General features: G+C 44.2%; 2 protein-coding genes and 2 non-coding genes across 4 annotated transcripts; 1 reads left to right on the top strand and 3 right to left on the bottom strand.

The window, feature by feature from the left end:
- Positions 1-904: 904 nt before the first annotated feature.
- Positions 905-5402, bottom strand: nifk (nucleolar protein interacting with the FHA domain of MKI67). Its single transcript, XM_030111896.1, has 6 exons — positions 5192-5402; positions 4195-4323; positions 3080-3188; positions 2600-2811; positions 1994-2059; positions 905-1574 (listed from the first exon to the last, which is right to left on the bottom strand). Exons 1-6 carry the CDS (start codon positions 5312-5314, stop codon positions 1365-1367), a joined length of 849 nt encoding a protein of 282 aa, XP_029967756.1. The 5' UTR covers positions 5315-5402; the 3' UTR covers positions 905-1364.
- On the bottom strand, positions 1815-1938 carry LOC115403841 (small nucleolar RNA ACA64). The gene has a single exon (XR_003933250.1). It is a non-coding gene; the product is annotated as a small nucleolar RNA ACA64 (small nucleolar RNA).
- LOC115403840 (small nucleolar RNA ACA64) lies at positions 3271-3401 on the bottom strand. The gene has a single exon (XR_003933249.1). It is a non-coding gene; the product is annotated as a small nucleolar RNA ACA64 (small nucleolar RNA).
- A 220-nt stretch (positions 5403-5622) lies between the features above and the next one.
- On the top strand, positions 5623-14540 carry LOC115403330 (high affinity cGMP-specific 3',5'-cyclic phosphodiesterase 9A). The gene is made up of 14 exons (XM_030112190.1): positions 5623-5710; positions 7667-7810; positions 7899-7950; positions 8065-8167; positions 8345-8487; positions 8571-8630; positions 10776-10953; positions 12033-12155; positions 12521-12613; positions 12827-12894; positions 12967-13069; positions 13315-13419; positions 14117-14263; positions 14355-14540. Exons 1-14 carry the CDS (start codon positions 5623-5625, stop codon positions 14538-14540), a joined length of 1593 nt encoding a protein of 530 aa, XP_029968050.1.
- The last annotated feature ends 12526 nt before the right edge of the window (positions 14541-27066 follow it).

Here is a 27066-nt window from a genome sequence, read left to right as displayed (position 1 = left end):
CTCAACACCATTCACGAAACTCTTGAATTAAAGCTAGGGTTGGCGATCTGAATGAGATAAATTGTTTTAAATACTGGTTAAAATGATCTTTATGACCCGATGGGAAGCAATTCAGTGTGTTTTGAAAGTAGAGCGGAAAATATCCGTTATCTACAGCAGGAGAAACGGGAAAAACAGCAACCAATAGTCTTGCCGGGACACCTTTTTATTAAACCAATCAAATCCCTTCGCCGTTCGACCTGCCCCCGGCGCGTCCATGTCAATGGCGTGCACTGACCCTGGTTCAGTGCGAGCGTAGAAGGAAGGAGCGTTGTTGCAGAATGGCGGGGAAGAATGTTTGGGGTTTTACTTACCTTTGAGTGCGCCATAACTTGGCGTCGTGCAAATAAAGAAAAATGAAGAAACGAAGCGCTGAGGACACGGCGGTGCTCGTGCATGTAAGCGGGTGCGTCCGAGCTCCCAACGGGAGCTCCTCCAATGGGGTGGGAGCTGGGCGGAGCTGGGCGGAGCCTTGGGGAGATGCTACATTCGTGCTACATGCTAGTTTTCCAAGATTGCCAACCCTAGCTTTGAGGGTTGACAAATTTCCACCTTGAACAAGTCGGTCTTCATGCAGAATACACGGATGCAGCTGTCAGAGGGAAAAACCAAATCTCTGGACTTAGGACACATTTTGATCATGTGACAACACTGATATTTCACCATGTGTGGAGATGTACCATGTGGAAATTTCATCATTTCAAATAATTGAGTGAACGTAAATAAACAGAAAAAAAAGCAATTTAAGTGTGTGTTTGGGTAAAATGGGATTACCATTACATTGTATGTTCAACTCTCCTGCTGTGAAACATGCAGTCAAATGACTTCCGGTAAATCAGATCCTCAGACTCTTCAAAATCCACAATGCCGTTTGATTTTTTTATTTTCTAGAGGTGTATTTCACAATGTACATTCTCTCAAACATTATCAAATAATTGTTTACCAACCAAAAATAAAATTAAATACTGCCCCCTGGTGGCAGGCTGCTGTATGAAACACTGAAACCATATTCACGTTCCAGAAAGCCAAAACTGAACATAAAAAAGGCTACTTCATGATTCATTTACCAATAAGACGGGAAACAAAACGCCTTGCAGTGCCGCCACGGACTGGCTCGGGGGTGGGCGGGACGTTGATGCCAATCTCAGAATTCGGTATGAATGATGGAAAGAATGATAGACTTCCTCCTCTCGTATCCAGTCTCCGCTCTGACGGCGGCGTTCAGGTTATTCCCTACATTACCCACAATTCCTGTGGCCTCCTGCAGAGGAGCCTCCCTCTGCACACAGTTCAGACCGCCCCAGTCAATATCGAGCCTTCTGCCTTCACTCCACTTCCTGCACATCACAGTCCGACTCCTGTCCCTCCTTTTCATCAGCACTCTCCTCCTCCTCCTCCTCCTCCTCCTCTTCCGAGCACTCTTCGGCATTCTGAGGAGCTGGAACCTTTACGATGATCTCGTCGTCGTCCTCGTCGTCACCCACGATCATGGACCTCTTCTCCAGGAAGGACGGGGTGCCCAGCAGCGTGGTGTCCTGTGGAGGAAGGTGAAGGGTCAACGTGGCCCGGGCTGCAGGTTCTCAATGAGTGAAGGGCAGATGGAGCTTCATGAACCAGTCTTTATTCTCTGGAGCCACTAGATGGCACTCTCGGTGCTAAGATAGAGGCTGAACGACTGAGAATAAAGTGTGCTCGCAAACATTTCTTGAACAGAGAGCACCATCTAGTGGCTTCAGAAAAAGCTTCGTAAAGCTTCATCTGCCCGTCACTGGTTCTAATGTAAGTGCATGGGTTTTATTCCGGTGACAGGCACACGAAATAAGCTTAACGCACCGCTTGTTGTGTGCACAGTTATCTGATCCCGGCTCACTGAGACAGCCGGGCTCATTTTCAGTCTGTGCAGAGCCACAGTAACACTGGGAATTGCTACAAACGTGGTGGCGCGTTCTCTTACGTCGCTGCACGTGGACTCGTTCAGGACTGACGTCTCTTTCTTCTTCTTGTCAGGAACCTGGGCGGCCTGCAAAACAAGAGGACGGCTGCAGCTGAGCATCATGGGAATCTCATGGTGATTTCCACCTTAACAGAGCAAAAGGTTTCTCAAATTCATTCATATCAACACGTACAACAGACATCATGTAAGACTGAGATGCAACAAAATCCCGTCTCTGCTTTTAAAGGGAACCATTTTGTCTTGAAATGAATTCAGAGAATCCAGACCATCGAATCCAGATGATTCATCAATGTGTTATATCATTAATCATCGTTGAAGTTAAAATGCCAGCGTGATTTATTTTAGAACCGTTTCTGTGAGTAAACCCCTTTTTTTCCTGAATGATCTACGATGGTAGCAAATCTGATGTCACACAAAAACTAATATTGCATTGAAGTCAATACTCTTGAAAATATTTGACCTATTCAGGGAAAAAAAAAAAAAAAATCCCCAGCATTTGGAACATCTGTCTCGCAGTGACTCATATTTCTGACACTGAAGGACAAACCGTCCACATCTTGACCTTCTGTGTGTTTTGCCGTTTCATCCCTCGGGCAGATTACTTACAAACCCGGGGAAGTCGTAGTCGATGCCGTGCGCCGCCAGCCTCTTGCGGAGTTTGGCCTCCTTGCGCAGCAGCTTGCTGGTCATCTTGGCGATCTGCTCCGGCGCGTGCGGCTTGTTGTAGCGGGACACGGCCGGGTGGGACGGCTTCTTGAACTGCGTCTGCGAGCCCACAAACAGCTTCTCGTGCACCTTCTCCGGCTCCACCACGTGGCCTGAGAGCGAGAGAGAACAAGAACAGCTACTTGCCGATACTTAATCTTTTATTTTAGATCGATACCAAAAAAATTATTTTATACTCATGCTGACAAAAGCCCACCGTTATCTGGAAATACATTAGCATTTCCTTATATGCATTTATTGCATATTACATGGTTTTCATGTGGTCTCCTGAGTTCAGCTCTGGTTTTGGAATCTTTTCTCAATAAACGAAACGGAGATGCTCCGGTTGAACCCCGTGTTAACCCCCCTAGCTGTACTCACACTTGATGATCCGTTCTCCCATGAGGTAGTTGTTCATGGTTTCTGCCACGATCTTCGCCACTTCGTCGCAGTCGAACTCCACGAAGGCGTAGCCTTTACTTCCTCCAGTCTGTCGGCGAAGCAAACAGAACCGATTTGAGCGTCACATATAAACCGTTTCTTTCCCCTCGCACCGAGCACACCTCTGTAAAGTTTGTAGGCACATGGGTTTTATCGGCGTGCAGACGGACCGAGCACGCGATAAGCTTAATGTACCGAGTACTTTTGGCTCAGGTATCTTGAGCTCAGACCACGGTCACATCTGAGCTCATTTTCAGTCTGAGCCAGGTAAAGATCCCCGTCACTCTGGGAACCAAATTTCCGCTCAAACATTTAGTCTTGGAATCACGATTTCTAAAAGCTGTGAGTAGAAAATGGTTGAAGGCACTCTGACAAGAAGCCCCCTTTCCCATGATACACATTTACCTTAATATTAGGGCTGCTGAATTTAATCACTTTGCAATGTGGACATGGACAGTTGTGCATCGATGCAGCAAAATAACATAATATAAATATTTAGACCAGCAGAGTTGCCCTGATGCTGCTCATTGGTTTAAATGCACAGGTCTCTAAACTCTCTGGATTTCCTGACACTGTGGGGACATTGCTTTGGTAAGTGGAAAGTAGTGTAAGCTCCCAAAGTTCAACTGCAGATAGTTCAGGCACCCCTCCTCCACCCTCTTTCTTCTAAAGCAGTTTATACTCCGTATATCCCCTCATCTGTTTGTCTGTGGGAAAGTAAGAAATGTTGTGTGTAGTGATGCTCTTAAACTCAAGAGTCTCACACTATTTTTGGGACTGAACTTCAGCTACAGACTCATCCCAATGAAACACACCGCCTGTGGGAAATGGTTTTTATTCAAGTCCTTCTAAATGCGTATGTGTTGATTTCCCATGTAGCCCCATGCGTAAGGCAGCATGGTGAGCTGCGTCCACATTTCATAGCATAATGTTCTTATTTTCTGAAACCAACAGTTCTGATCAATAGTTTTGACACAGACACCACACGTCATAAAACATGTTCAATGCTCTGCTTTAGTGATAATATTGTTTGTATATTGTAAATATTGCTTCACCTTCTTACTCCGGGACAGCCGCAGCCGCCGCACCTTCCCAAACTGTTCGAAGTATTCCTTGAGCTGCGTCTCGAACAGGCCCAGAGGAAGGTGGCCCACGTACACCACTCCTGGAGTCAGCTCATTGAACTGTGAGGACAACACAGAGACATCAGCCTATATTCTGTATTTGCACCATTCTCCTGTGGGTAATTTTATACCGATGTTAGCACAGTTTTATATGAGCATCCTAGTGTGTACTGTGGCTGACAGCACTGAATGTCAGCTGTGAGGTAAATAAAGGAATATCTAATTGAATAGATGTTTCCACTCAGTCATAAAGCCATTCAATATCTGAACATTACGTACATTCTGGACATTTCTTGACACTGAAAATGCAATTTTAAAATGACGCCCAATGATTGACATTAGTGAGAAGTGGAACTATTTGGCCTGATATCCACACTATGCAAAACATATTTACAATATGTGAAAACGTTGTTTTCATTACTCCTGTTGTCCACATGCTGTTTATAAACCTTTAAAATACATCATGTATGAGCCTTAGTTGATCCTTTACTTCCTTAATTCCTGTAATCACTACTGCATATTGTAGGTTTAATGCATTATTTCTAGTGAATCAGTGAAGCCCAGCTAAATTACTGTTTTCAGACATCAATAACGAAAATGTGACTATAAGAACTGACAACTGAAATGCAGCAGTTCGAAATGTAAGAATGTGGAAAGGTTTACATTTGAAAACATCCTGAAAAAGGATGATTATTTTGATGTAAGAAATGAAGATAGATTTTGTGTGTACTACTCAACTCCAGAACAGGCCCCGGACCCTGGATTACTGTGTGTTAGTGAATGATTAATGAGGACTAATCGAACATTTCTGCTGATGCTAGCCAGAGTTCTGATCCGGACTGTGTTCCCCGGTACTGATCCCGGTAACGTGCACGAGGTGAACACGCAGTTTGGACGCGGCGTGGTAACGTGTCCGCGTGCAGCTCACCTTCCTGGGCTTGTTCTTCTTGGCTTCCTGGACCTTCTTCCTGAACTCGGACTCCTGAGCGGGGTCCAGGGCCAGCAGCTCTTTGGCCGGCTTCTCGCTCCGTTCTGGGCCGCTCTCGGTCATCTCGGCCCGGGTCCGGAGGGGTAAAAAGATAAAGACGACTCCGGTTCGTAAGGAGCGACCGCTCTGATCACGTCTGCTTCCACTTCACCACGTGCCGACGGATGAAGACTGCCGCGTGGAGCTCACAGCGCCGCCTGGCGGCGGGGAGGACGCACGGCGGAGAAATGATGCCTCCTGCTGTTCAGAGGAGGTAACAGCTGCAGGAAGGGAGGAGTGAGGGGAGTGTGAGAGGAGGTGGAGTGCTCGTCAATGGTTTCATTACAGTTCAGCAGTGCACGCGGCAGCATCACTGGTTCCACGGTGGAGACATGGCAACAAAAATAATCTACTTCACAGTGAATGGGAGACCAGAGCAGGCCGAGTTCCCACTGGACTGCCCGGCACAGGACGTCAAAGGTCTGAGCAAAACATGGATCTCACTCATTAATGTGTGTGTGTGTGTGTGTGTGTGTGTGTGTGTGTGTGTGTGTGTGTGTGTGTGTGTGTGTGTGTGTGTGTGTGTGTGTGTGTGTGTGTGTGTGTGTGTGTGTGTTCTTGTATTTCTATCCTTGTCGGGGCCAAATGTCCCCACAAGGATAGCAAAACGTGGAACGACGTGCCTTGTGGGGACCTTTTTCCGGTCCTAAGTAGGAGAAACAGTGTTTTCTTGACCATGTTGTTGTTACTGAAAAAAGTAAAAGTGCAAAAACATTTCTTTAGGGTTAGGCTTTGTTGTGGTGTGGGTTAGGGTTAGGGTAAGGGTCAGGGTTAGGGGCTAGACATGAATGGGAGTCAATGGACGGTCCCCACGAGGATAGAAATACAAGACTGCGCGTGTGTGTGTGTGTGTGTGTATGTGTGAATACAATCCACATGTGCAAATTTTCAATTTTCTTTGGAAATGGTATCTGATTCTCCTACATTAACCTTTTTTTTAATCTTGAAAGCAATTTATCTAATTCTGCCATCTCTTTCATTGCTTTACATTCATGCAATAGTTGTAAATATATAATTTGTTACCAAAAAAAATAAATCTGGAGAGGATTTATTTTTGTTTGGTTGAAGTATCTCAAACAACAGCGTGAAAATGCTGAATGCACAGATCAGACGTGTGATTTGGGCTGTGGGGGCAAAGTGAGGTACAGCTGCCACTGACAGCTCTTTACTTGTTGCATCAGTACATGGCTTGGTGTATCACCTCACTGCATCTCTGTCAGTATTTTACATAATGCCTTATTTCAAAGTAAAACCATGTTTAATAGGAAAGCTTTTGTCGCTGTGATATTTTTCCATGAGTGTGTAATGACTGATAATGTTTAATGAGCTCAGATGTTGATGAAGTGTTTTTAATGCAGGGCTTCCTTTAAGTGTGGTCGTCCAGAAGGGTCATTGCAGTGTAGAAGCAAAGATAACAAAAGCTCAAACACATTCATACAAGCACAAAAACCCCTGAACAGAGACACAAAAGCCACAGAAGAAATACAAAAAGCATCAACCACAAACAAGAATCTAATAACGTGAGAGGAACACAAGGTGATAACATGTAATATCGATGTTTAAATGCACAGAGTGCCAGCATAAAAAAGAAACAGCATGGATCAAATCAGCTCAGTTCTCTGTCCGAGCATTGTAAACCAAACTGTCTTATGAATGAAATGTAAACATCTAATTTTATGAATACAAAAGTTAAAAGTTTAATATTTTTTTGTTTTTTCTACTCTATGGTAAATTGTATATTTACATTGTAATTTTGCTTCGCTTTGAATTGCTGGTAAAAATGATTCTTTGGCGAAATTTGTGAACTTTGCGGTGACTAGAGCAGTTTGAACTTTCAATTGAAAGTTTAGTTTGAAACTGTACATTAAAAGAGAGCACAAGGACAAAAAGACACAGTAAGTTAATGGTGTGCTATGACAACACGCATGTATGTATAAGAGAGAAAAGAAAGTCAGTCCTTTAAAGAAATGCTCCCATTCTGTATTGTAAATCTAGAGCAGCCTTAGAAAATGCTCCTTGGTGATCTGAACAGACCCTGACTGTAATCCTGAATAGATAGCACAGTTTGACACCTCATCCTAAAAGTACAGACTGTTATTCTCCATAAACAAACCTGAACTCCCACAATATTATAATGAATAGCCAAAAGTCTTGCTTCTGTTTCTACTTTTTGAAACTCTAAAAGGGTTACTGCTCTTGGCACTCTGTAAACGAAGAAGAATAAGGTAGAGCTAACTGTACTGTCCTTCAGGATACTGTTTCTTTATTGAAATCATTGTTAAACATCAATTTTAGAGTACCGGTATGTTTTAATTTGTAAAAGCTGCTCTAAAATCACTGGCTCGCTGTTCTCTTCAGATCTGTTCCGCTCTGCAGCTGAAGCGGGACCACATGATATCCTGAAGATGTACAACCCCAAAGGGAACATCATCAACATCTCTCCGAGGCTGGAGCCCAACAGCCCCGACTCCTGCTACAAGCTGGAGGTGGTGGCAGCCGACTGCAACAGCGAGCCGTTAGGTATCTTTCGTTGAGCTCTATGGCAGAATCCCAGTGTTTGAGTTGGTGTCCACAGGGCTGCAGCCTCTCTCTCTCTTCTCCGGCTCAGGTGCAGAGCTGGCTGGTGCTCTGGGCTTTGATCTCTCATCCATGGAAAAAAGGTAGACAGCACAGGAAAAACAGATACTGGTGATATCTTCTGTTGTAAATCGTTGAACACGACGGTTCAGGTTCACTTTTATTGGCTGAGCCTCGCTGTTGGTGCGTGATCCCAGACTGCAGGGCCTGGAGAAGAAAATCCTCATGGAGGCCGGTGAAACTCCTGCGGTGGTGTACGAGATGAAGAAGCAGGTGGATTCATTCAGGGAGAAACTGGAGGTAAAGGGTTCCGGAAAAGAGCCTATAAATTATGAATGTCTGCTTTACAGAATAAAACCAGTTGAAAAGTGAGCCGCTGTCTCAGTGCACCTTTGCTATATCTGTCTGTCTTGTCTTTCACGGTAAATAACTGTACAATTTCGATGAGTTATGTGACGTGATCCAACTCTTTCTCAGAGCGTGGAGCATCTCAGCTGGTTGGGGTTGTTCAAAGATCTTTCAGAAGGCACCCTCAAGCCGTCCCCGTTCTACCACAAGAGAACCCTGCACAAAACCCGAGAGGAGTGTGAACATGTCCGGGAAAAGTTCCTGCAAATGAGGTGCGTTCATACGCGAAAGCTGCTGAAACGAGGAGAAGACCGGACTATCACAAATGAATTGTTGAACTCTGCTTTCTTTGCAGCTCTCTGGAGGTTTCAGAGGAAGTGAGACAGTACCTGAAAACCCCAACCTTTGATAACTGGTAAGTTTCAGTGTGAAGATGTGTTTATTGATGGGTCCATAGAACCAGTGTTTTATCTCCTGGATGGGTTTCTTAGCATCAGTATGATCAGGAACTTGTACACCTGTTTCCTCAGTCAGGCAGACTGTCGGCTAACAAGCATGTTGGATGCATCTCTGCAGGGGAACAAGGCCCATTTTCTTCTGATCAACACCCTCATCTTCATATGAATGAGTCTGCAGAGGGCTTGCAAATTGAAAGAAGGTCCTCATAAAAGACTTAATCAGCTTTGAAGTGAGCTCACCTCGGAGTACAGCATTTACTCAGGCTGGTTAACATTTCATTTGTCCAGAAGCTTTCAAAGCAAACAATAGAGGTGGGCAGACGGGAGCTAATGCACAGAACAACGGCTGGAATTAAAGTGTCAGCGAATAAGGGTGAATTGAAGTGTTCCTTAGAACACAAACCTTCAGAAACCTGTTTGATTTATTAGATTTAAAATACAAAATGTCCCTTTTTCTAGAAGGGTGACAATTAGGGACAAGGTTAGCCATCAGATTTTTACTCCATTAACCCAGCAACTGTCAATCCTCCATTTTATATCAGTTGCAGCTTTGTTTAAAAACCTTCAGAATTGTTTTATATGCACGATAACTTAAGCTAAAGAGACATTTAAGATCAAGTGATAAAAGAAAATGGGATACTTCCATTTTACAAATGTCGTTTCAATACAAAATCTCCCAAATTATCAAATGTAGCATTTTGTTCCTCAGCAGTGTGGAAACAGTGAAGTGAGCCAGTTATTAGCTGAGGCTCCCTTCAGCCAGTGCAACCTGTAACAACCTGCAGAATCTGCCAAGAATCTGTGTCGATGATCTGTTTTTCTTCTTCCTGTTTTATTTTGTACTCACCTGTCAGTGCTGCGTCTCTGCAAACGTCTCCTTCCTGTGTCTCCGATGAGTGCCTAATGTGTCTCACCTGTCTTCCTCTTCTCAGTGTCAGCTCCTTTCTCTCTTGTGTCCATTTCCAGATCTTAATTGTATGTTCCTGTCTTGACATCCAGCCCTTTCCCAGTGTTTCCTTGTGTGTCTTCAGATTACTCGTGTTTTTTGACTTCTGCGTGTTTTTGAATTTCCTTCTTGGATCTTGCCTTTACACTTTATCTGTCGTCTCTTAATAAACACCTGAACTGACCTTTCTTGTACGAGTTGGCTTTCAGGTTCACCATGATCCTTGGCTCACACGCTCACATCACATCACACTTCACTGGATGAGCTGAAGCACAGGTAACACGAGTGTGGGGGCAGCACTCTCACCTCTCAGACTACCTCCAACTGTTTACAAAGACTCTCATCTGGGATCAGAACCCTCATGAGAACTGGCCCGCAGGCATCATGGCGGCCTGGAGTACCATCTGTTCCATCTACACCTTCATCTGCTTCTGTGCCTGCTTATCCTGATGTGTCCCTGGTGACCTCGGTCGACTGGGATCTGAAGGTTTTCAGTAAGGACCAGGCTACCTCCCTTCCTCCTCACCATGACTGTGCTATAGACGCAGGAACTCCTTGGGGAAGGCTGTACTCTCCCTCTCCAACCAAGAACCAGGCCATGAGGGAGTCTGTTCAAGTCTCGCGAGATGCAGGCATCATCCAGCTTTCTTAACCCCCCCCCCAAACAGACTAATGAGGCCTTAATGAAATCAGTGTGAAGAACAGATATCGGGACATTGGGAGGAGCTGGGAGTAGAGTCCATACTCCTCCAGATCGAGACGAGCCAGCCGAGGTGGCAGGGGCGTCTGTTTGGGATGCCTCCTGGACGCCTCCCTGAGGTGTTCCAGGCATGTCCCTCTGGGTGGAGAACCCAGGGAAGACCAAGGACATGCTGGAGTGACTATCTCTCTCAGCTGGCCTGGAAAGGTACTGGGATCCTCCCGGAAGAACTTGAGGAAGTGTCTGAGGACAGTGAAGTCTGAGCATCCCTCCTTACACTGCTGTCCCAGGTTACTGACAAATTTTCCTATAGGGAATAAAGCGCATCGCCGTGGCAACGCTTGCGAGAGAGACGACTGGAAGACCACCCAGAGAATGTCCAGAGTATTTGGTTTTTGCCATTCAAGCTGACCAGTGCCTGCGTATGTGTGTGTTTGTGTGTGTGTGTGTGTGCAGGCAGTGGGAGGATGCAGAGATCATGGTGCTCCTGCAGGTCATGTACGTAGACTTGGATTTCACAGCCACCTTCAACATTGAGCCTGACGTTCTGCACCAGTTCCTGTTTGAAATCTACCGACGATACAACAACATCCCGTTCCACAACTTCAAACACTGTTTCTGTGTGACTCAGATGGTGAGTGTGCGCATGTGTGTGTGTGCTCATGTTAGTGTCCAGCCCCAGCAGGGTAACTCACAGAGGTCAATCATGCATCGGTGCAATTATGTGATCTCTGTGAAGACTAATTGAAGGACATCCAGCTCTCAGAGTGAAGAGGTGACTGCAATCAGTGGGCAGGATGACTTTCAGTCTGTCTGTTATAATCCACATGCACACATATAACACAAACAGAAACACAAAAATGTTGAAAATCTACCTCAGCATCTGTTTCTCACGTCTACAAAAACAGATTTAGACCAGGAGTGTTTTTTTCCAATCACCATGTAGAAATAAACCATGTGAACCATCATCACAGAGTCCTGAGTGAATGACTAGAAGCCCCACTGCCAAACAGAATATTTCCATAGATGTTCTGTTTGGTGGCTGATCCAAAAGCAGACTGATAGCAGAAGTAAGTTCAAAAAGGTTTATTTAAAAAAATCCAAAGGCGAGTTATCAAAAAGGTCTAGGCAAAACGGAATTAATGAACAAGGTCCAAAAGCACCGGGGATTCATATGAGGAGCTGCTGGACGTCTGAGTACAGACTGCAGAGCAAAGAAAATGATCTGGCAACGGACTCATGGAAATACTTACTGTCAGGATAAGGGAGGAGATGCAGGTGAATCACATTAGATCAGACACACGGAGAAGAAGCAATCAATTGACGAGCAGAGGGGGAGACAAACGGGAGGCACGAGTTCAGAAACTCATCACATAAGAAAAAGATATGTGAGTGTCCAGCACAGACAACAGCAGGACTTTATGAAGGGGAGGCGCATCTGCACAGTACACAAGTCCACGCAACAACAAGACAGGAAAAACTGACAATAGGTTTGATATTGAAACAGATGTACCAATAATAAATGAATCAAAAAACACTTCTAAAATGACAGTTTTTAACTGCGTATGGCCTTTCAGTCTCTCATAAATGAATTAAAATCAGCTGTAGTCCCCTCAGAGTAGATGACATGTTGACCTTTTATTTTTTAAAGCCTCAAGTTTCTGTTCTAATGGGTGAATCTCAGGGTCGGCGGTTTGCCATGTTTCTGAGCAGATGTACGGGCTGATCTGGCTGACTGACCTGAGGAGTAAGATGGACAGCATCGACCTGCTCATCATGCTGACCTCGGCCATCTGCCACGACCTCGACCACACGGGATACAACAATGCCTACCAGGTGTGTGGGCCTTCCTGTCTGTGCCTCCGCAGACGGTAAAGCACTGCGGTTCTCACTGATATGATCCCTGAACCCTCAGATTGCCCACTAAACCTGCACATAAACCTTTGGACTACAGCCACTCACATTGAATTGGAGCAAGTGGCATTTTCATCTCGGGAACTTCACCACTTTGGGAGCATTTTGACTTTCAGCCAGATGAAAAAAATTATTTAGATGATAGAAGTACAACACTGAAAGTGACACACAAACGCCTAACTGTTGCTGGTACACGGTACCTGGTCGAGGAGGTGGTGCCCTTCACCACAGTGGTCGCTGTGGCAGCTTTTAGAATCTGTTAATAAGTCGTTTTAATTGAATTCCAGATAAATGCACGGACTGAACTGGCTCTGCGCTACAACGACATCTCCCCGCTGGAGAACCACCACTGTGCTGTGGCCTTCGAGGTTCTGGAGAGGGTGAGGATGGAAAACCTGTTTTGTGCTGGAACTTATAAACTCTCATCTTCGATAGAAAACTGGGTTCAAAGTTTCCATGTTGTTCCCCGTGTGCAGAAGAGTTTACTGATGCTTTCCTCTCACAGTCCAAAATCATGGATTTGAGCTACTTGGTAATTTTAAATTGTCTGTAGGTGAGTGAGTGAGTGTGTTTGTGTTACCTTTCTTTTTTAGACAGAGTGTAATATCTTCCGAAATCTGTCCATGGATCAGTTCAAACGAATTCGAGAGGGGATCATCAAGTGAGTTCATCTCGATGTGAACATGCTCTCATGAATGCTCGGCACCATTCACTGCTTCTATGTAAATCACAGATGCATTCTGGCCACCGACATGACGCGGCACAACGAGATCCTCAACAAGTTCAAGTCCATCCTGCCCACGTTCGACTTCACCAGCAAGGAGCACCGAGACGTGGTAACGCAGGAGGAGACACGGCAACACACTGTGGCAACGAGACGATCAGACAAAATGCTCCAGGAAACTTATGCTTGGGTTGTTTTGTTGTGTGAGACAAGAGAAGTGACAGTATACGCTCTTCTGTTCTGTTCATTGACTTTGTTTTGTTGTAAAAAATGATCAGCTCATTGAGGCTGCATCACTGCCTGATGCCTAAGCTTCGCAAATACACGTGTTTGAAAAATGTCATGATTTTCTTTCAGCTAATGATGATCCTCATCAAAGTCAGCGACATATCCAACGAGGCGCGTCCCATGGAGGTGGCCGAGCCCTGGCTGGACTGTCTCCTGCAGGAATTCTTCAACCAGGTGCAGATTCCGAAACTAAAATGCAACTAACTAAATGCAGTGAAACAAAAACTCAAATATATAAATGATTAAAGACACTCCAACCAGTAGAATCACCACTGGCTGGGGGAGCAGGTTGCAGGTTTGAGTGCCACTGCCGGCATGTCACCACGGTGAATTTCTGAGCATGACCTTTGATCCCCAGCAGCTCCCCAGGCCCTCTCAACCGGAAGCTCACTGCTCCTTGTGTGTTTAGTTTAGTTAGGAATAAGAAGGTGAAATGTACAGAAATTATTCCCCAAGAGAATAAAGTATTTTTTTCTTTATCCTGTAATTTCTAATAAATGTAAAGCAGCAGGAAAAAGTCAAAATTACAAGCAAAGAAGTCCCGTAAGTGCGATATCTACCATTCTAAATTGTTGTCATGACATCTCATGAATGCAACAAGTGATAGTTTATTTTCAGCAAAATGTATTTAACTTCATGGGCTGTGTTCTTTCAGTTCTAAAAGTGAAATATCTCTTTTTTATTTCAGATAAAAAACTGATTTGACATAACAGGTTTTTTGGTCTTTTAAAAGGTTTCATGGTGAAATTTTTCTCAAACACGGCGTTGGACAGTTTGGGACTGGTGTGAAAAGAGTGTAATGTTAGTCGCTGCTGGTTTGGAATGTATCCGGGCTCTGTTGGTAATGCCTGCCGTGTCTTTTGGTCGTCAGAGTGACATGGAGAAGCTGGAAGGCCTCCCAGTCACCCCGTTCATGGACCGGGACAAAGTGTCCAAGCCCTCCTCTCAGACGGGCTTCATCAGATTTGTTCTGCTGCCTCTCTTCATCGAGCTGGCCAACCTCTTCCCCTGCCTGGAGGTGATGAATGAATGTGGTGGGACTGTAGCTTCTGTTTAGCTTCCACATGTTGGAGTCAGTTCCATTTAACCATTCTCCTTCAAATCTGCAGCAGCACATCATCGACCCGGTGCGGAAGGCTCTCGACTACTACACGGAGATGGAGAAAGCTCTGGAGAGGGAGACTCAGAACCGCGCTCACAGCGACGTAACGGGCAAAAGCAAAGAGGCTGCTGGGAGCAGACGGGAGAGCCAGACTAACGCCGGGCCTGAGGCGCAAAGACCGCACGCACAGTGAGCGCTGGAGGACACACCACGCGACATGAAACTCATACTGATCTTTAAGACTTTACCCACTCAGTACCGCCAGTACTTATTTCTTCTGATGTCATTAAAATAGAAACATAGTGGGAAATGACCCCCCCCCCCCCCACAACCACCTGATTTTTCTTTATTGCTGCTGTCTCTTCCAGCAGCACTTTGGTGCACTCCAGAGGAGCCCGCCCCTCACTTTGATAACCACTGCTGCTGTTTATATTATTCCATCAGCACTTTAACACTGAACTGTACCCAAACCTGTAATTTCATTTCGATTACACAGACTGTGATGACTGGAAATGCTGTAAACTGGCTTCTATTTAATAAAATGAAAATAATGTCAGTCCACAACTGTCCATAACATTTATGGCCACTCTCGTGTAATCCAGAGCTGTCATGTCACTAAAACACAAGTGTGATGATCCTCTCGTGTTCAGAGCTCTTAACTTCTCAGGCACAATCAGGATCAACTCCTCAGACAGTGGAGCTGTTTCCTCTGAAAATCCCCAACTTACTGTTTTCTACAGTTTTTGCTTTTTTTTTTTTTTTTTTTGGACGTACTTTTTGTGGACTCTTTTCTCCCTCCCTCTTAAAGAGGCAAGGCATACAGCATGTATGTGTGACAGCTGACAGTGATTGTTGAATACATCTATGTGGCTATTGATCACTGGTATACATTTCTTATTTGTAATTAACATAAGAGACGTGTTGTTTTGTACAGAATATAGTTTTCCAGCTCTTCCAAAATGCACTACTATATGAGCAACCATAAAACAAACGAGTTACACTTTCAGGTTCAAGTTGACAACAAGTACATTTATGATCGATGCCAAGGAATATTGATAGATACGTGTTGGATGAATACATGTTATGGAGTGTGCTTAAATGTAATTCTTTCATTTTGTTTGTGACAAAATTTAAAAGGAACAAGCCGTACCTTGGGCGAGATAATATCCACAAAAATTGCATTCCAGAAACATTTATCTGGTGGTGTTATTTTCCTTACATGGTAGAAACACTCTGATATATTTATCGGTGCACTTTCTTTACTCAGGATGTCAATGCCACTTATGTAAAGAGCATTTACAGTTGTTGGTTGTAGTTTTTTTTTTAATAGCTTTTCATTCATTCCATCATTCCGCCAGCAAAAGAATTCATTGCTGAACGATTTCAATTTGAATAATTTAAATTTGATAGTGAATGCCTTTTCTGTTTAAGTAGTTGGCCACAATTAGCTTCCCCTTAGGTGCAGTACATGGAAATAACCAGCAGATGTCACTATTTAACTGCATTGAAAGCTTCCACACAGTCACTTTCAGGGAAATAGTCAATTGTCAAAGTACTTCAGAGTGCCACGCCACTGCTCATGAGAGGAGTTTTAAAGCAGCAAACTGTTGCACCCTCAAAGCAAAACATGAAACGTACACCCATCTATGCCTTGAAACTTTCATAATGACACATCCCAGGTTTGACACAAGTATACATTTGTTATTTCATCTTCAGCTGTCACACACCTTATTTTTTTTTATTTTTTCAGTTTTAAAGCAACAGAATTTTGAAACCCGTTAGGTACTTTGCTTTGCATAGACTCCTGTTTCTAACAAATGTAACATAAATCACTCAGGTACACTCATTTGAAGCAAACGTATGCTTTTACATGAGAAATACTAATTCTGAAGCAAAATAAAATAAGACTGTGTTAATTCAGGATGCCACACTCAGGATGACATCATAAACAAAGACAGACAGACAGACACACACACACACACACACACACACACACACACACACACACACACAGTCAAACATTCTCACACAAATACACTCAGAGAGACAAACAGACACACAAGCATATAAACACTCATGCATAGAGAGAGAGAGAGAGAGACAGACATACAAGACAGGGAGCTGTCCATAAGTTGTGGTGCTGAAACAAAGTTGCAGACATATAAACAAAGAGACATACACACCATAGACAGAAATATGCTCAGACAGACATGGGCACACCACACACACACACACACACACACACACACACACACACACAAACAAGACAGCAAGATGGACACCAGACAAAAAGGAGGGGAGCTGTCCAAATGGTGTGGTGCTGAAATGAGTTACAGACAGAAGGACAGACAGATACACATACAAAATGGAGAGCTGTCCAATAGGCGTGGTGCTGAGATGTGGTACATAATAATTTATACAGACAGACAGATGGACAGACAAACAGACTGACAAACAGAAGGACAGACAGACCACGGACACAAAGACAGTGAGGCATACAAACATCGATGGGACGTAAGGGAACTGTCCAACATGTGTGGTTCTGAAATGAGTTACAGACTTGTACACGCACGCACGCACACACACACACACACACACACACACACCCCATCATCATCATCATCATCATCATCAAAATGTCAAAGGCATAATCTATATGTATCTTTTGTTGTTGATTTATGTAAATGCTGCTCAGTGCTGTCCAGTTGTTCAAAGGTTTGGAGATTCTTGGATCTGTGTGGTAAGTTTGATTCTGACATATCAGTAACAAGGTTACAAGAGTGTTAAATGCCAGGAAATGTTATGAACTGCTTTAGCTTAGTTTGATTTAGGCACATTTTCCCATGCACACAGTCCTCAGACTTTCAACTAACTACACTTACAAGAACTTTTTGTCAACAGTAGGTACGTATCATTATTTTTGTCTGCTAATGATGTGAAACCAAACTTATGCATTATACAGTCGGAACTTTGCTGAAATTCCTTGCTGATTAGTTGTGTGTGATATTTTAATCATCTACAGCCACTCTGGTGTGAAGAGATTCTCAGAATAAATATGTAAAAAACAGAATCCTGCAATAAGTGAGGTGTTCGTGATAAAGCTCAACATCTGACAGTCACTGGATCCCAGAGGAGACGGGCACAGCTCTGAAGGGTTTTGAAGTGCACTGGTTAATAAACATCTGAGATGTCTTTGTTGCATGAATCTGAATGTTGTTTGTGTTGAGTAATAAATATAGCTGAGCACCGATACGGCCATGCTTCTTCACGCGGATACTCGTGGGGAGTTTGAATAAAACACAAAGATCAAAGCTTTTCAGATTATACAGGATCCTTCCACTTTGAGCTTTTCCCCTCAGGGAGGTCCTACAGGAGGACACCCAAACATGTCCCCCTTGTCCCTCTGAGTACATGCACGTACACACGCACGCCCGCACGCTCACATGCATGCACACTGGCGTGACCTCAGCTGATGTTAATGATGAACTGATGTACTTTAACCCTCCGTCTTTCTCCCGTCCACTCTGTGTCAGCAAGTTACTTGCTAATGATTAACTCCTGAAAAATCATTATACATCATTATTTTGTTTTTTACCAAATGACACACCTTCAGAATGTCGATTATATTTTGGAGTTTCACATCTTAACATTAGGTTTAGCAATGTATTTCCATTTTCGATTTATCATATTTACTCCACCAAAATCACAAAAATATTTCATTAAGTAAATAAGAAGAGGACTTTGGTGGCAGTTAAAGTTTTGGATATGTCTATATGTGTTGTCTACCCCACTGGCCTCTAATAGACCATTTTTATCTCATTGCTGTCACAGTACAGTGTTTTTTTGTAAGAAAAATTTTAAGTTTATGTATATATAGGAATGTCATTTAAAGGGATTTATATTTATTTACATTTAAATAATTCCTGAAAAAGAGTGTTTCATGAAAACTCCTGAAAAGAATAATGATTATAGTAAGTATTATGGATCATTGCTGACACTTGCTCTTATCTGTGTATTGTTTTGCTGTTTCCTTAACCGCCGTCGCCCGGCTGATCACCTCTGCAGTTACTGGAGCTCAAGGCATCAGCCTTCCTCTGGAGGCTTGGCAACAGACTCCTCTCATCAGGCATCCCCTCTTTTCAAGATCTCCAGTATACCTTGCTGCACATTGTTTACAGATACATTTATCAGAATATCCACAGACAGTACCAATCTTTTCTCCATTCTTTACACACCTGTGGTGAGGGAACCTGACATTTAGGAAGAGGATGCTGTTCAGCTTGTTTTTTTTCTTTGCACATTGCAGCTCAAAAAAGACAGTAAGCAATGATCAAATACACCATCATGTTTTGACATGGACACTTGGAAATAAAACTTGAAACTGATCTCTAACCCGTCCTTTAGATTTTTCAAAACCTGCTGAGACACAGTGAACTCCGACCCTGAGCCCACGAGTTCCTCTCCTTGTGCGACAGCCATCGCCACCGGTGTGTATAAAGACCATGTAAAGAGTATTGAGTCTGCTGAAGTGATAAAAGGTGCTGCATAAGTGAGAGTGATTCTGTGGTCGGGGATGCGGCTCCTGCAGTGTCACAGTGGAGATCAGAGCAGGACTGCAGGATGCGCTTTACTGTGGCGGGGGACGCTGATAAATGTCACTTCCACACTGCAACAACGTGGCTTCCTCCTGCTGGGCCGTCTGTATTGAATCTGCCTTCGCTCTTCTCTGCTGGTGTGAGCTTTTCTCCGCCGTGTGATCATCACATGTCGTCTTCATTCATGGAGAATATGGTGTCATTCTGTTAGAAGAGAAGGGAACCGTGCCGTGAAGAAAGGAGCATTTTACAGTGACGTCTCCCTGCTGACGAGAAGAAAGCTTCACCCATGCAGAGAACAGATTGTGCTTTAAGAGAAAATAAAGTTGTTTCTTTTTAATATCTTCACCACCACAGACTTTATGTTAGAAATGTTGGGGAAAAGTGTAAATAGAAAAAAAAGCAGTGATTCTCAGTTCTGTAACCATATTTATTTCCACCTGAAAGAGAAGACAGAAGTGCGGAGCTCACCGGGGCCGGGCAGTCTGGTGGACGGACCCATGCAGCCATCATGTTTAAGGTGTCACAATGAGTCAATGAAGACCCTGTGCACAATTCTGGGATGATTAATTTCAAAAGTGGGTTTTCTTTCTTATGTGGGTAATTGTGTTTCCTCGTGTGAATTAATGGATGAATGGATTTTCGCACTGATGACAGCAGAGTTCCAGATGCTGGATATCACAGCCACTGGTTTGAACCCAAATGCAGACTTGGCCACAAAGGTGAAGTTCCAAGGAACTGAAACTGAAAGAAATTTGGCAAAAATATCCAAATGGAAAATTTCAGACTCACCTGGGAGTGAAACACTGAGTCGTTCCGATCAGGGAAAAGAGGTTTTTGTTGTCGAGGTTGTGGAGAGGAGATGCCATCCAAACCTGTTGTGGTGAAAAGTTATTCTCACAAAAATGGTGAATGGATCACTACATCTTCAATACACCTATCAACAGCCAATATGCGGCACCTCATTACAAGAAATGATGTATGCACGCTCACAAGGCACTTTTCTTGGTTTTATCCTAGTTATCCCACAGACAGATTTCCATGCAATAAATAGGGAAAGGAGTTCTTCCATCTTTGAATACCTGTAAATTGCTGCTCCTTGTTCTGTTACATCCCCTGTCCAGGGACCTCAGTGTAGAAATAGTCCTAAATTCTGTCTTACGATTGACATTAAAAATATAAGTACAAAAAAAAAAAATCAGTATTTATCAATCATGCGTACGTGGATCATAAATCCCACTTGTTCTTAATCACAATACTTGTGCACTTTCAGGAAATGCCTCCAATTAACTATGTATGGCAACAACATTCATTTTATACTGATATTTCTTCCTTATCTTTCATCATTATGGCAAAGAGATGAAAAAGAGGAGCTTTTCTGAAACTGAAACACTTGCCAGTGAGATTGAAGCAAACCAGAAAACATTGGTACATTGGATTGTGGGAAAACCAATGAAAGGAGAAGTGGCTGCCTGGGATAAGAGAACCACTGCAGTTAGTGCTGTTGTGTCACAGGAGAGATTGCCAGAAGGAAGAAAAAGTGCTGCCAGGAATCCCAGTGGACAGGAGCTGGATGTGCTCTGGGATGGCTTTGCTTCCTCTTGTCTCTGGTTCCAGTATAGAGCATAAATCACTGCATAAATCTATTAATATTTGTTTTGCCAAAAGAAAAATAACAGAACAACAGTACTGTATGTTTCTGGTGAGAATCAAACCCCAGGGTCCCACTTGTCAGGCATGAATTCTGCCACTGGACGATCAGTCGTCATATACCGCAGTGATTATTACAAAGCTCTTGTTAACGTCACTGAACTCACAGAACCTGACGGAATCCACGGACAAGAATAGATAAAATTGGCACGTATAGCTACATGCCGAGAAGTTGCTCTGTGCTCTCAGCGAACAGATGAGCTGCACTTTGAAAACTCCTTCCCTGCAGAGCGCATTGATCGGAAACATTACCGTGAGCAGTTATGTACATTCCAGCCAGCTGTCACAGCTTCTTCCAGAGCCTTTCACACCACAGACAAAACACCGGTATCTATCCAGATGAAACTACTAATTGAGCATTTTAATTCAAGCAAACAGAGGGCATAAGCTTTGTTTGCACCTGCTGTGGCTCTCTTCATACTTTCGATATGTAGTTTCAATATTCTGCTGCTAGATGATCAGAGCAGTTACTTATATTTACACACACTAGTAAGCACAACTTGACAAATTCCATACTATGTACAGTGCGACACAAAGCAATGCTGAGCAGTACTAAATGGATGACTCCCCTCATTATCACAGGTCTCACCAAAACACCTCCACACGAGGCTTCCAGCACTCGCCCTTGCAGTTCTCACACACAAACAAAGGTGAATTGAGTCGTCCTGGCAGCTGGAGGCCTTAAATCCCCGAATCTTCCACTGGACAGCCAATCAGCAGTGTTTGCTAGCTCGAACAGCACTCTGCATCATTCAGTCAATCAACCAATCACACACACACACACACACACACACACACACACACACACACACAGGAGCAGCCAGGGTGCCTGAGGAGACTGCAGATCAAAATACCGATGACTTGGAGTCATAACACCACACAGCAGTTGTGAATTAGCTGGAGTTGAAAATAGGACATATTCCACCATGATGGACTGAAGCAGGGAAAACTCATACAACCCAAAGGTTGCAGGTCAAGCAGACTTGTGTTTGGGAGGGTCTAACCGCCTTGGGAAATACTTTCATGTTTTCTGTGGTTGTGCAAAACCTTCATCATTCTCCTCGACAGAAGGACATCGATTACCTGCAGGTGACCTTCCACTTCAGGAGTCTTTACGAACGGTTTTCCTTTTGCCTGGTGGAGGAAACACCAGAGGCTGGTCTCCTCATGGTCTTGAAAATATCACTGAGTGGACTCGTTGAAGGTTTTTTTTTCTGCTCTCTCTTTCTCAACATTTCTCAAGTGAGTCCTACTTCCAGCACAAGTGATCCAGACAGGAGGAGGGATCTTTATTTCTACCTCTTCCTCTACTGAGTCTTACAAAGTGTTTGTTGCGTTTGCAGCATGAGCATGATGAAAGTTCAGCCTCTTCATTGCCTTCCTTTTTTCCTCATGCTAGACATATTTTCAGAGGGTTCATCCCAACTCGCTGCATATTCCTCTCCTCTGTGATAACAACTCAAGATCCACTGTTATGAAATTACATTTCATTTGGGTAGTTAAAATGTTTCTTTTTTTTCTCTCTCTCAATCGGACTCATCATTGTTGTCTCTGCAATGCTTTTGGATGGTAAATGTGTTTATAGGTTTGGCCTTGTGGCCACAAACTCACAACCTGCAAACTTTTTGGACTCATCTCTGTAGCTTCTTCAAGTGGATTTCTCAAGATTTGATCCAGTCAAATGCTAAATACTTTAAATGATTACTATGTCTACAACATGTAGATTTTCAGTTATTGTGAAATACATGAATTGAATGTAGAAAGAAAGATTCTGCATGTTTTCGGAGGATGCTTTGGGCATTGCTCAGGGACCGGTCAGAATGATCAGGAATGAGGGGCTGTGAAGACTCTGCTTTTAGGATGTGAGCAGAACAGGCTATCCAGACACAACTGAGTGAATCTGGTTGAATGTATAGGTAATATTAGGATGTATTTCAGTATAAACTATTCTGGTTCCCCGACTCCACAGGGAGGCCCAGCAGGTATTAATGCAAGGCAAAGTTCTCGGCAACGAGAAACTCAGGAAGATGGTAGCTATAGTGCTGGTATAAGATAGGGTATAGTGTATAATTCTAAGTGTCAGTTTTGACGCTTCTAGTCTTTATTTTATTTTATTTTTTTCCTGGAATATGCAATTACCAGCTGCACTTTAATAGAACTGACACTTTAAACTCCTATTTTTTGGCGTGTCCATAGATTTGCGCTGAAGCTGAGCAGATGTTCCCTCCTGGTGGGCACACGCGTCTTCATCTCTCCTGTTGTGTCAGGAGCCGTTGTTGCCTGTTAAAAATACCCGAGAAAATGAATGGCTTTCCCTCCAGAGTGGACAGATGTCACTTTGTCACCTTCCAGCCGAGCACCGGCGAGGATTCATAACAGAACAAAAGCCGCCGGTGCAACGCTGCGGAGCAAAGGCAGGAAAAATGGGTTTTACCTTGAGCATCGACGACCAAACCGCAACTAAAGTCACAGGTGGAAGGGTTGCTGGTGTAAATTCCGGTATTTTTGCGATGCACAGTATTTAAATGTTTAAGAAGTACAATACTCATCCTTAGTGTTTAAGCAGCCGCTACAGTATAGTGTAACTTCAAAAAAATCCTACTGAAGTTAAAAAAGAAAAGATCACTTTGATGCAGCATGACATTAAAACGGATGATTGAGGAGTTTCCAGCTTCAGCTTACAGCTTTGTTCTCTGTGATTACCTCTTATAGCAGCAGTTGCACAGTTTCGAGCAAAGCCTTTTATATTTTGAATTGTTCATCTTTCAAGAATATGAAAGTCCGCAGTGGCTGCATCAAGGTTTGGTGGAGAGTTTTTCCTTCTATAAGGAAACAATGAAACATTGTAATTCTGTGGCAACCTCAGCTTCAGACCATGATTGGTATAATATTCTGGATACGCAAAAAAGAAACCCAAATATTGAACCAAATCTAAAGTTCATCAGGCATTTGAACCGTCGCAAACTTAAACCCCTCCTTCATCACGAGTGAGTCCTGCTGGCAGGAGGAAACACTCGGTCATGTTCACTAATGACGACTGACTAATGCCGACCGCGACTCCTCCAGGGCCGCGGGGGAGGCTGCCGCACCCGGAAACGCCGTTTGTCTCTCTGCTGACAAAACGCTGCTCTCTCCATCTCTCCACCCTTGCAGTCCCCGGAGTCTCCGGGGTTTCTGATTTACCATCACACAGCTTTTTCACTGCGATTCATCATGAATCTCCTGGACCTCTCTGCTTCCCTCTGATATACTGTATCTGGGAAATGATCCCCACTCTGAAACAACACAAAGCCGCTACAGCTGAGCCTGGTTCTGCAGAAAGCCTCCACCTCTGAGTCTCGCTCTGCAGAAGTCTTCTTCCTACTTGTTAAAAAGGTGTCTTTCCTTTCTACCATCTCCTCTGCTTACTCGTGGAATTTTGGGGGTTTCGTCTGTGAAACTGTCCTGACATTTTCACAGCTTTATTCATCTGAAAAAAAAAAAAATCTGTTAACTGTAGTTATTCATGCAAATCATATCAAATGAAGAATAATGACTTGATAGCTTGAATCCAGCTTCAGGTTCAGAGAGCTGAGCACTCAGATCTGCATTTACAGCAGACTAACTAACATCCAAACCACAGCCATGAATAAAATACCTGTTCGGTAATTGGTCTAATATATTCAACTTTAAATTGTTAAAAGGATGAAATCGTCATTATCAGACAAAAGAATGAACACTCTGCCAGACGAAGATTGAGATGAATCTTGACCTGCAGTCTGAGGTGTGTGTGCGTGTGCGTGTGTGTGTGTGTGTGTGTGTGTTGGAATGTGCTGCTGTGTTCCAGCTGCTCGGCTGCCTCTGGCCTGCTCTCCTTCAATTAGACTGAATGAATCACATTGAGATTGTTGCTAAGCAATTAGTTTTAAAGACAGCCTGCACAGCTGTCCCAGTCCATTTGAAAGGCAGTCAGACGGTGACAGAAGAAGAACGCCTCCGCTCCGCTCGCAGCCTCCAAACCAACAAACAGGTGAGCTCAGGTGATGGAAAGACTCCCGGACACCAACCTTCATCGACAGACAGCTTTCACATCTCTGCCTCGGATTCTGCTCACATTTCACCTGAAAAATTAGTGTATAAATGTCTTTCACTGTAAGCCTCACTGTGCACACCCACACACACATATGCATATGCACATCACCTGCGACCTTGTGACTGAAGCATCCATTTATCATTTTTTTCTCCATTAATTCTTTACTAATCTCACTAAGAAACTAAAATGACTGATACATAAATCAGTAAAATGTATATTTCATGAAAAAAGCCAGTTCCACGCTCATTTTTCATCCTGTGGGGAGGTTTCGGCCCTCGGGATGCACGTTTGACATCCCAGTGATAAAGTGGTGCCCCCTCCAGGCTGCCGGCTGCGCTGCAGTTGCTTGATAGACGAGTGGAGCTCGGGCCATGCGGTCGATAGCCATGTCGCGTGTGTTTGGAGGTGGGACAGCGGTGATCGACATTCTGTCACCGCCGTCTGAACCTGAGCAGAATCCTCCAAGTTCTCCACTCACTCTGGACACCGGCGATGTCAAATCAAAGTCCCCTGAGTTGTGAAATGACAGGTTTTTCTGCCGCGTGGACGTCGGTCCGTCTCACACACGACATGCTCTCCGCCCTCTCCGCCCTCCCTTCCATGCATCTGCACTTTCAGCCCAGCAGATGTTCGCTCCCGGTGGGCACGCTCGTCTTCGTCCCCCCCGCCGTGCCAGGAGCTGCTGTTACCTGCTAAAAATACCCGAGAAAACGGATGGCTTTCCCACCAGAGTGGACAGATGTCACTTTGTCACAGTGCAGCCGGGGGCCTGCAGGTATTCAAACCGGGACTCCGGCGCCGGTGCCGAAGGAGGGAATCCACACCTTCTTATTCAGCATTCCAACTCCCAGCGATATTAAAATGCAGCAGAGGACGAGCGAGCAGAGCTCGAGAGCTGGTGGCCACAGCCAGCTATCAGCTACCTCCAGAGCCCAGTGGAGCTGTAACAGTCGCCACCGGTAGCTTTACAGCCCACGTGTGTGTCGAGGTGTGTGTGTGCCCGGCCTGCTGTTTATCACTGCCAACATCTCCGCGCATCAGCTATATCATTAAAATCCTGACACCCCGAGCTCCAGATACCACGGTGTATAAATTCTAATTAGGTGTTATTTCCTTTCCGTTCTCTGACCTCTGTGTTTGCTCGTCATCATTTGTTGTAATGCTGAGCGATTAGTCACATTCGCCGCTGCGAGCCGAGCTGGAAACCGCAGGTGATTCCTCTTCTCTTTCGTGTGTTAATTATCACAGGATTTTTTTTCTCCACAAACTACCTGCTTCCACATTTATTCTCCTCCGATTTTTTTTTTTCTTTCATTCCCTCCTGGCTGAGCTTTGATCAGGACGCCACTGTGGTGCAGCGGTTCAGCTGTCATGGCGGCCGTCCCCGGCTGCTCAGGCTGGCTGAACATGTCCTGATAAAACCACAGGACGGGGGATTTGGGGAAAATCTTCAGAAGACATCAACATTTTCTTGATTTGAAGTCAGTACATCCTAATGTTTCTGCTGTCACACACACACACACACACACACACACACACACACACACACGCACACACACACACACGAGGAACTCGTCTTGCAAAGAGGATTTAGGATTGGGAGCTTTCAGCTGTTAAACACGAGATATTCAGATGCTGCAGCTTTAAATGTTTGCTCTTCTATCAGAGAAAATCCAAAATACCTCCTTGTACAGACACACACACACACACACACACACAAACACACACCTGAAAGTGAGTGCTGTGCTCTCCAGCTGCAGCCATGTGTTGGAGGCGTCGTGCAGTTTCCATGTTCTACACTGGGTGTCACCTTTGCGCTTTGCAAAGCGGAAGGCGTCTGCCCGGCATCATGTTTCTGAGGCTTCTCCATGTGACCCAACAGATCCGCCCTGCAGCGTGAAGGCGCCCCGGGCGCTCAGCAAAGTCCACTTCCACACACACACACAACGCCATAAGAATATATTCACTTTTATTATTAAATCTTCCATCTTTACAATATACCCCTAACAAAACTGAACTCGTACAAATAATCAAGGAGAAGGAATCACATGTCATGACACAAAGTCAAAAGATAGGAAAAAGAAACACGGAGAGAAAAGACTGGAGAGGTTTTTTTCAGTTGTAGTGAAGAATATTACATCTTGAGACGATAACAAGCACGTTCCGCCCTCTCTGTGTATGTACAGCATGTTGGGTTTGGGCTGTGTCATTTCAGATTTTTTACCACTTGTTTTCATTACTTGGATGGGGGGAGGTGTTTTCAGATTCAGAAGCAAAACCCGCTCTGCGCCAGCATATGGTGGCAATAACTCACGGTAACAACCTGCGCTCATGGTTTTTGA

The sequence above is a fragment of the Salarias fasciatus genome, chromosome 16, assembly GCF_902148845.1.
Source record: "Salarias fasciatus chromosome 16, fSalaFa1.1, whole genome shotgun sequence".
NCBI classification, from domain to species: Eukaryota; Metazoa; Chordata; class Actinopteri; order Blenniiformes; family Blenniidae; genus Salarias; species Salarias fasciatus.
The sequence above is the reverse complement of the archived record's forward strand: the minus strand, read 5'-3'. Positions and strand labels throughout refer to the sequence as shown.

Coding starts and splice junctions, on each gene's coding strand:
- LOC115403330 (XM_030112190.1), top strand. CDS start 5,623: ATGGCAACAAAAATAATCTACTTCACAGTGAATGGGAGACCAGAGCAG. Junction 12,614..12,826: donor CCTTCGAGGTTCTGGAGAGG/GTGAGGATGGAA, acceptor TTTCTTTTTTAG/ACAGAGTGTAATATCTTCCG. Junction 13,070..13,314: donor GCAAGGAGCACCGAGACGTG/GTAACGCAGGAG, acceptor ATTTTCTTTCAG/CTAATGATGATCCTCATCAA.
- nifk (XM_030111896.1), bottom strand. CDS start 5,314: ATGACCGAGAGCGGCCCAGAACGGAGCGAGAAGCCGGCCAAAGAGCTG. Junction 4,324..5,191: donor AGAAGAACAAGCCCAGGAAG/GTGAGCTGCACG, acceptor TTGTCCTCACAG/TTCAATGAGCTGACTCCAGG. Junction 2,812..3,079: donor GGGAGAACGGATCATCAAGT/GTGAGTACAGCT, acceptor TCTCGCTCTCAG/GCCACGTGGTGGAGCCGGAG.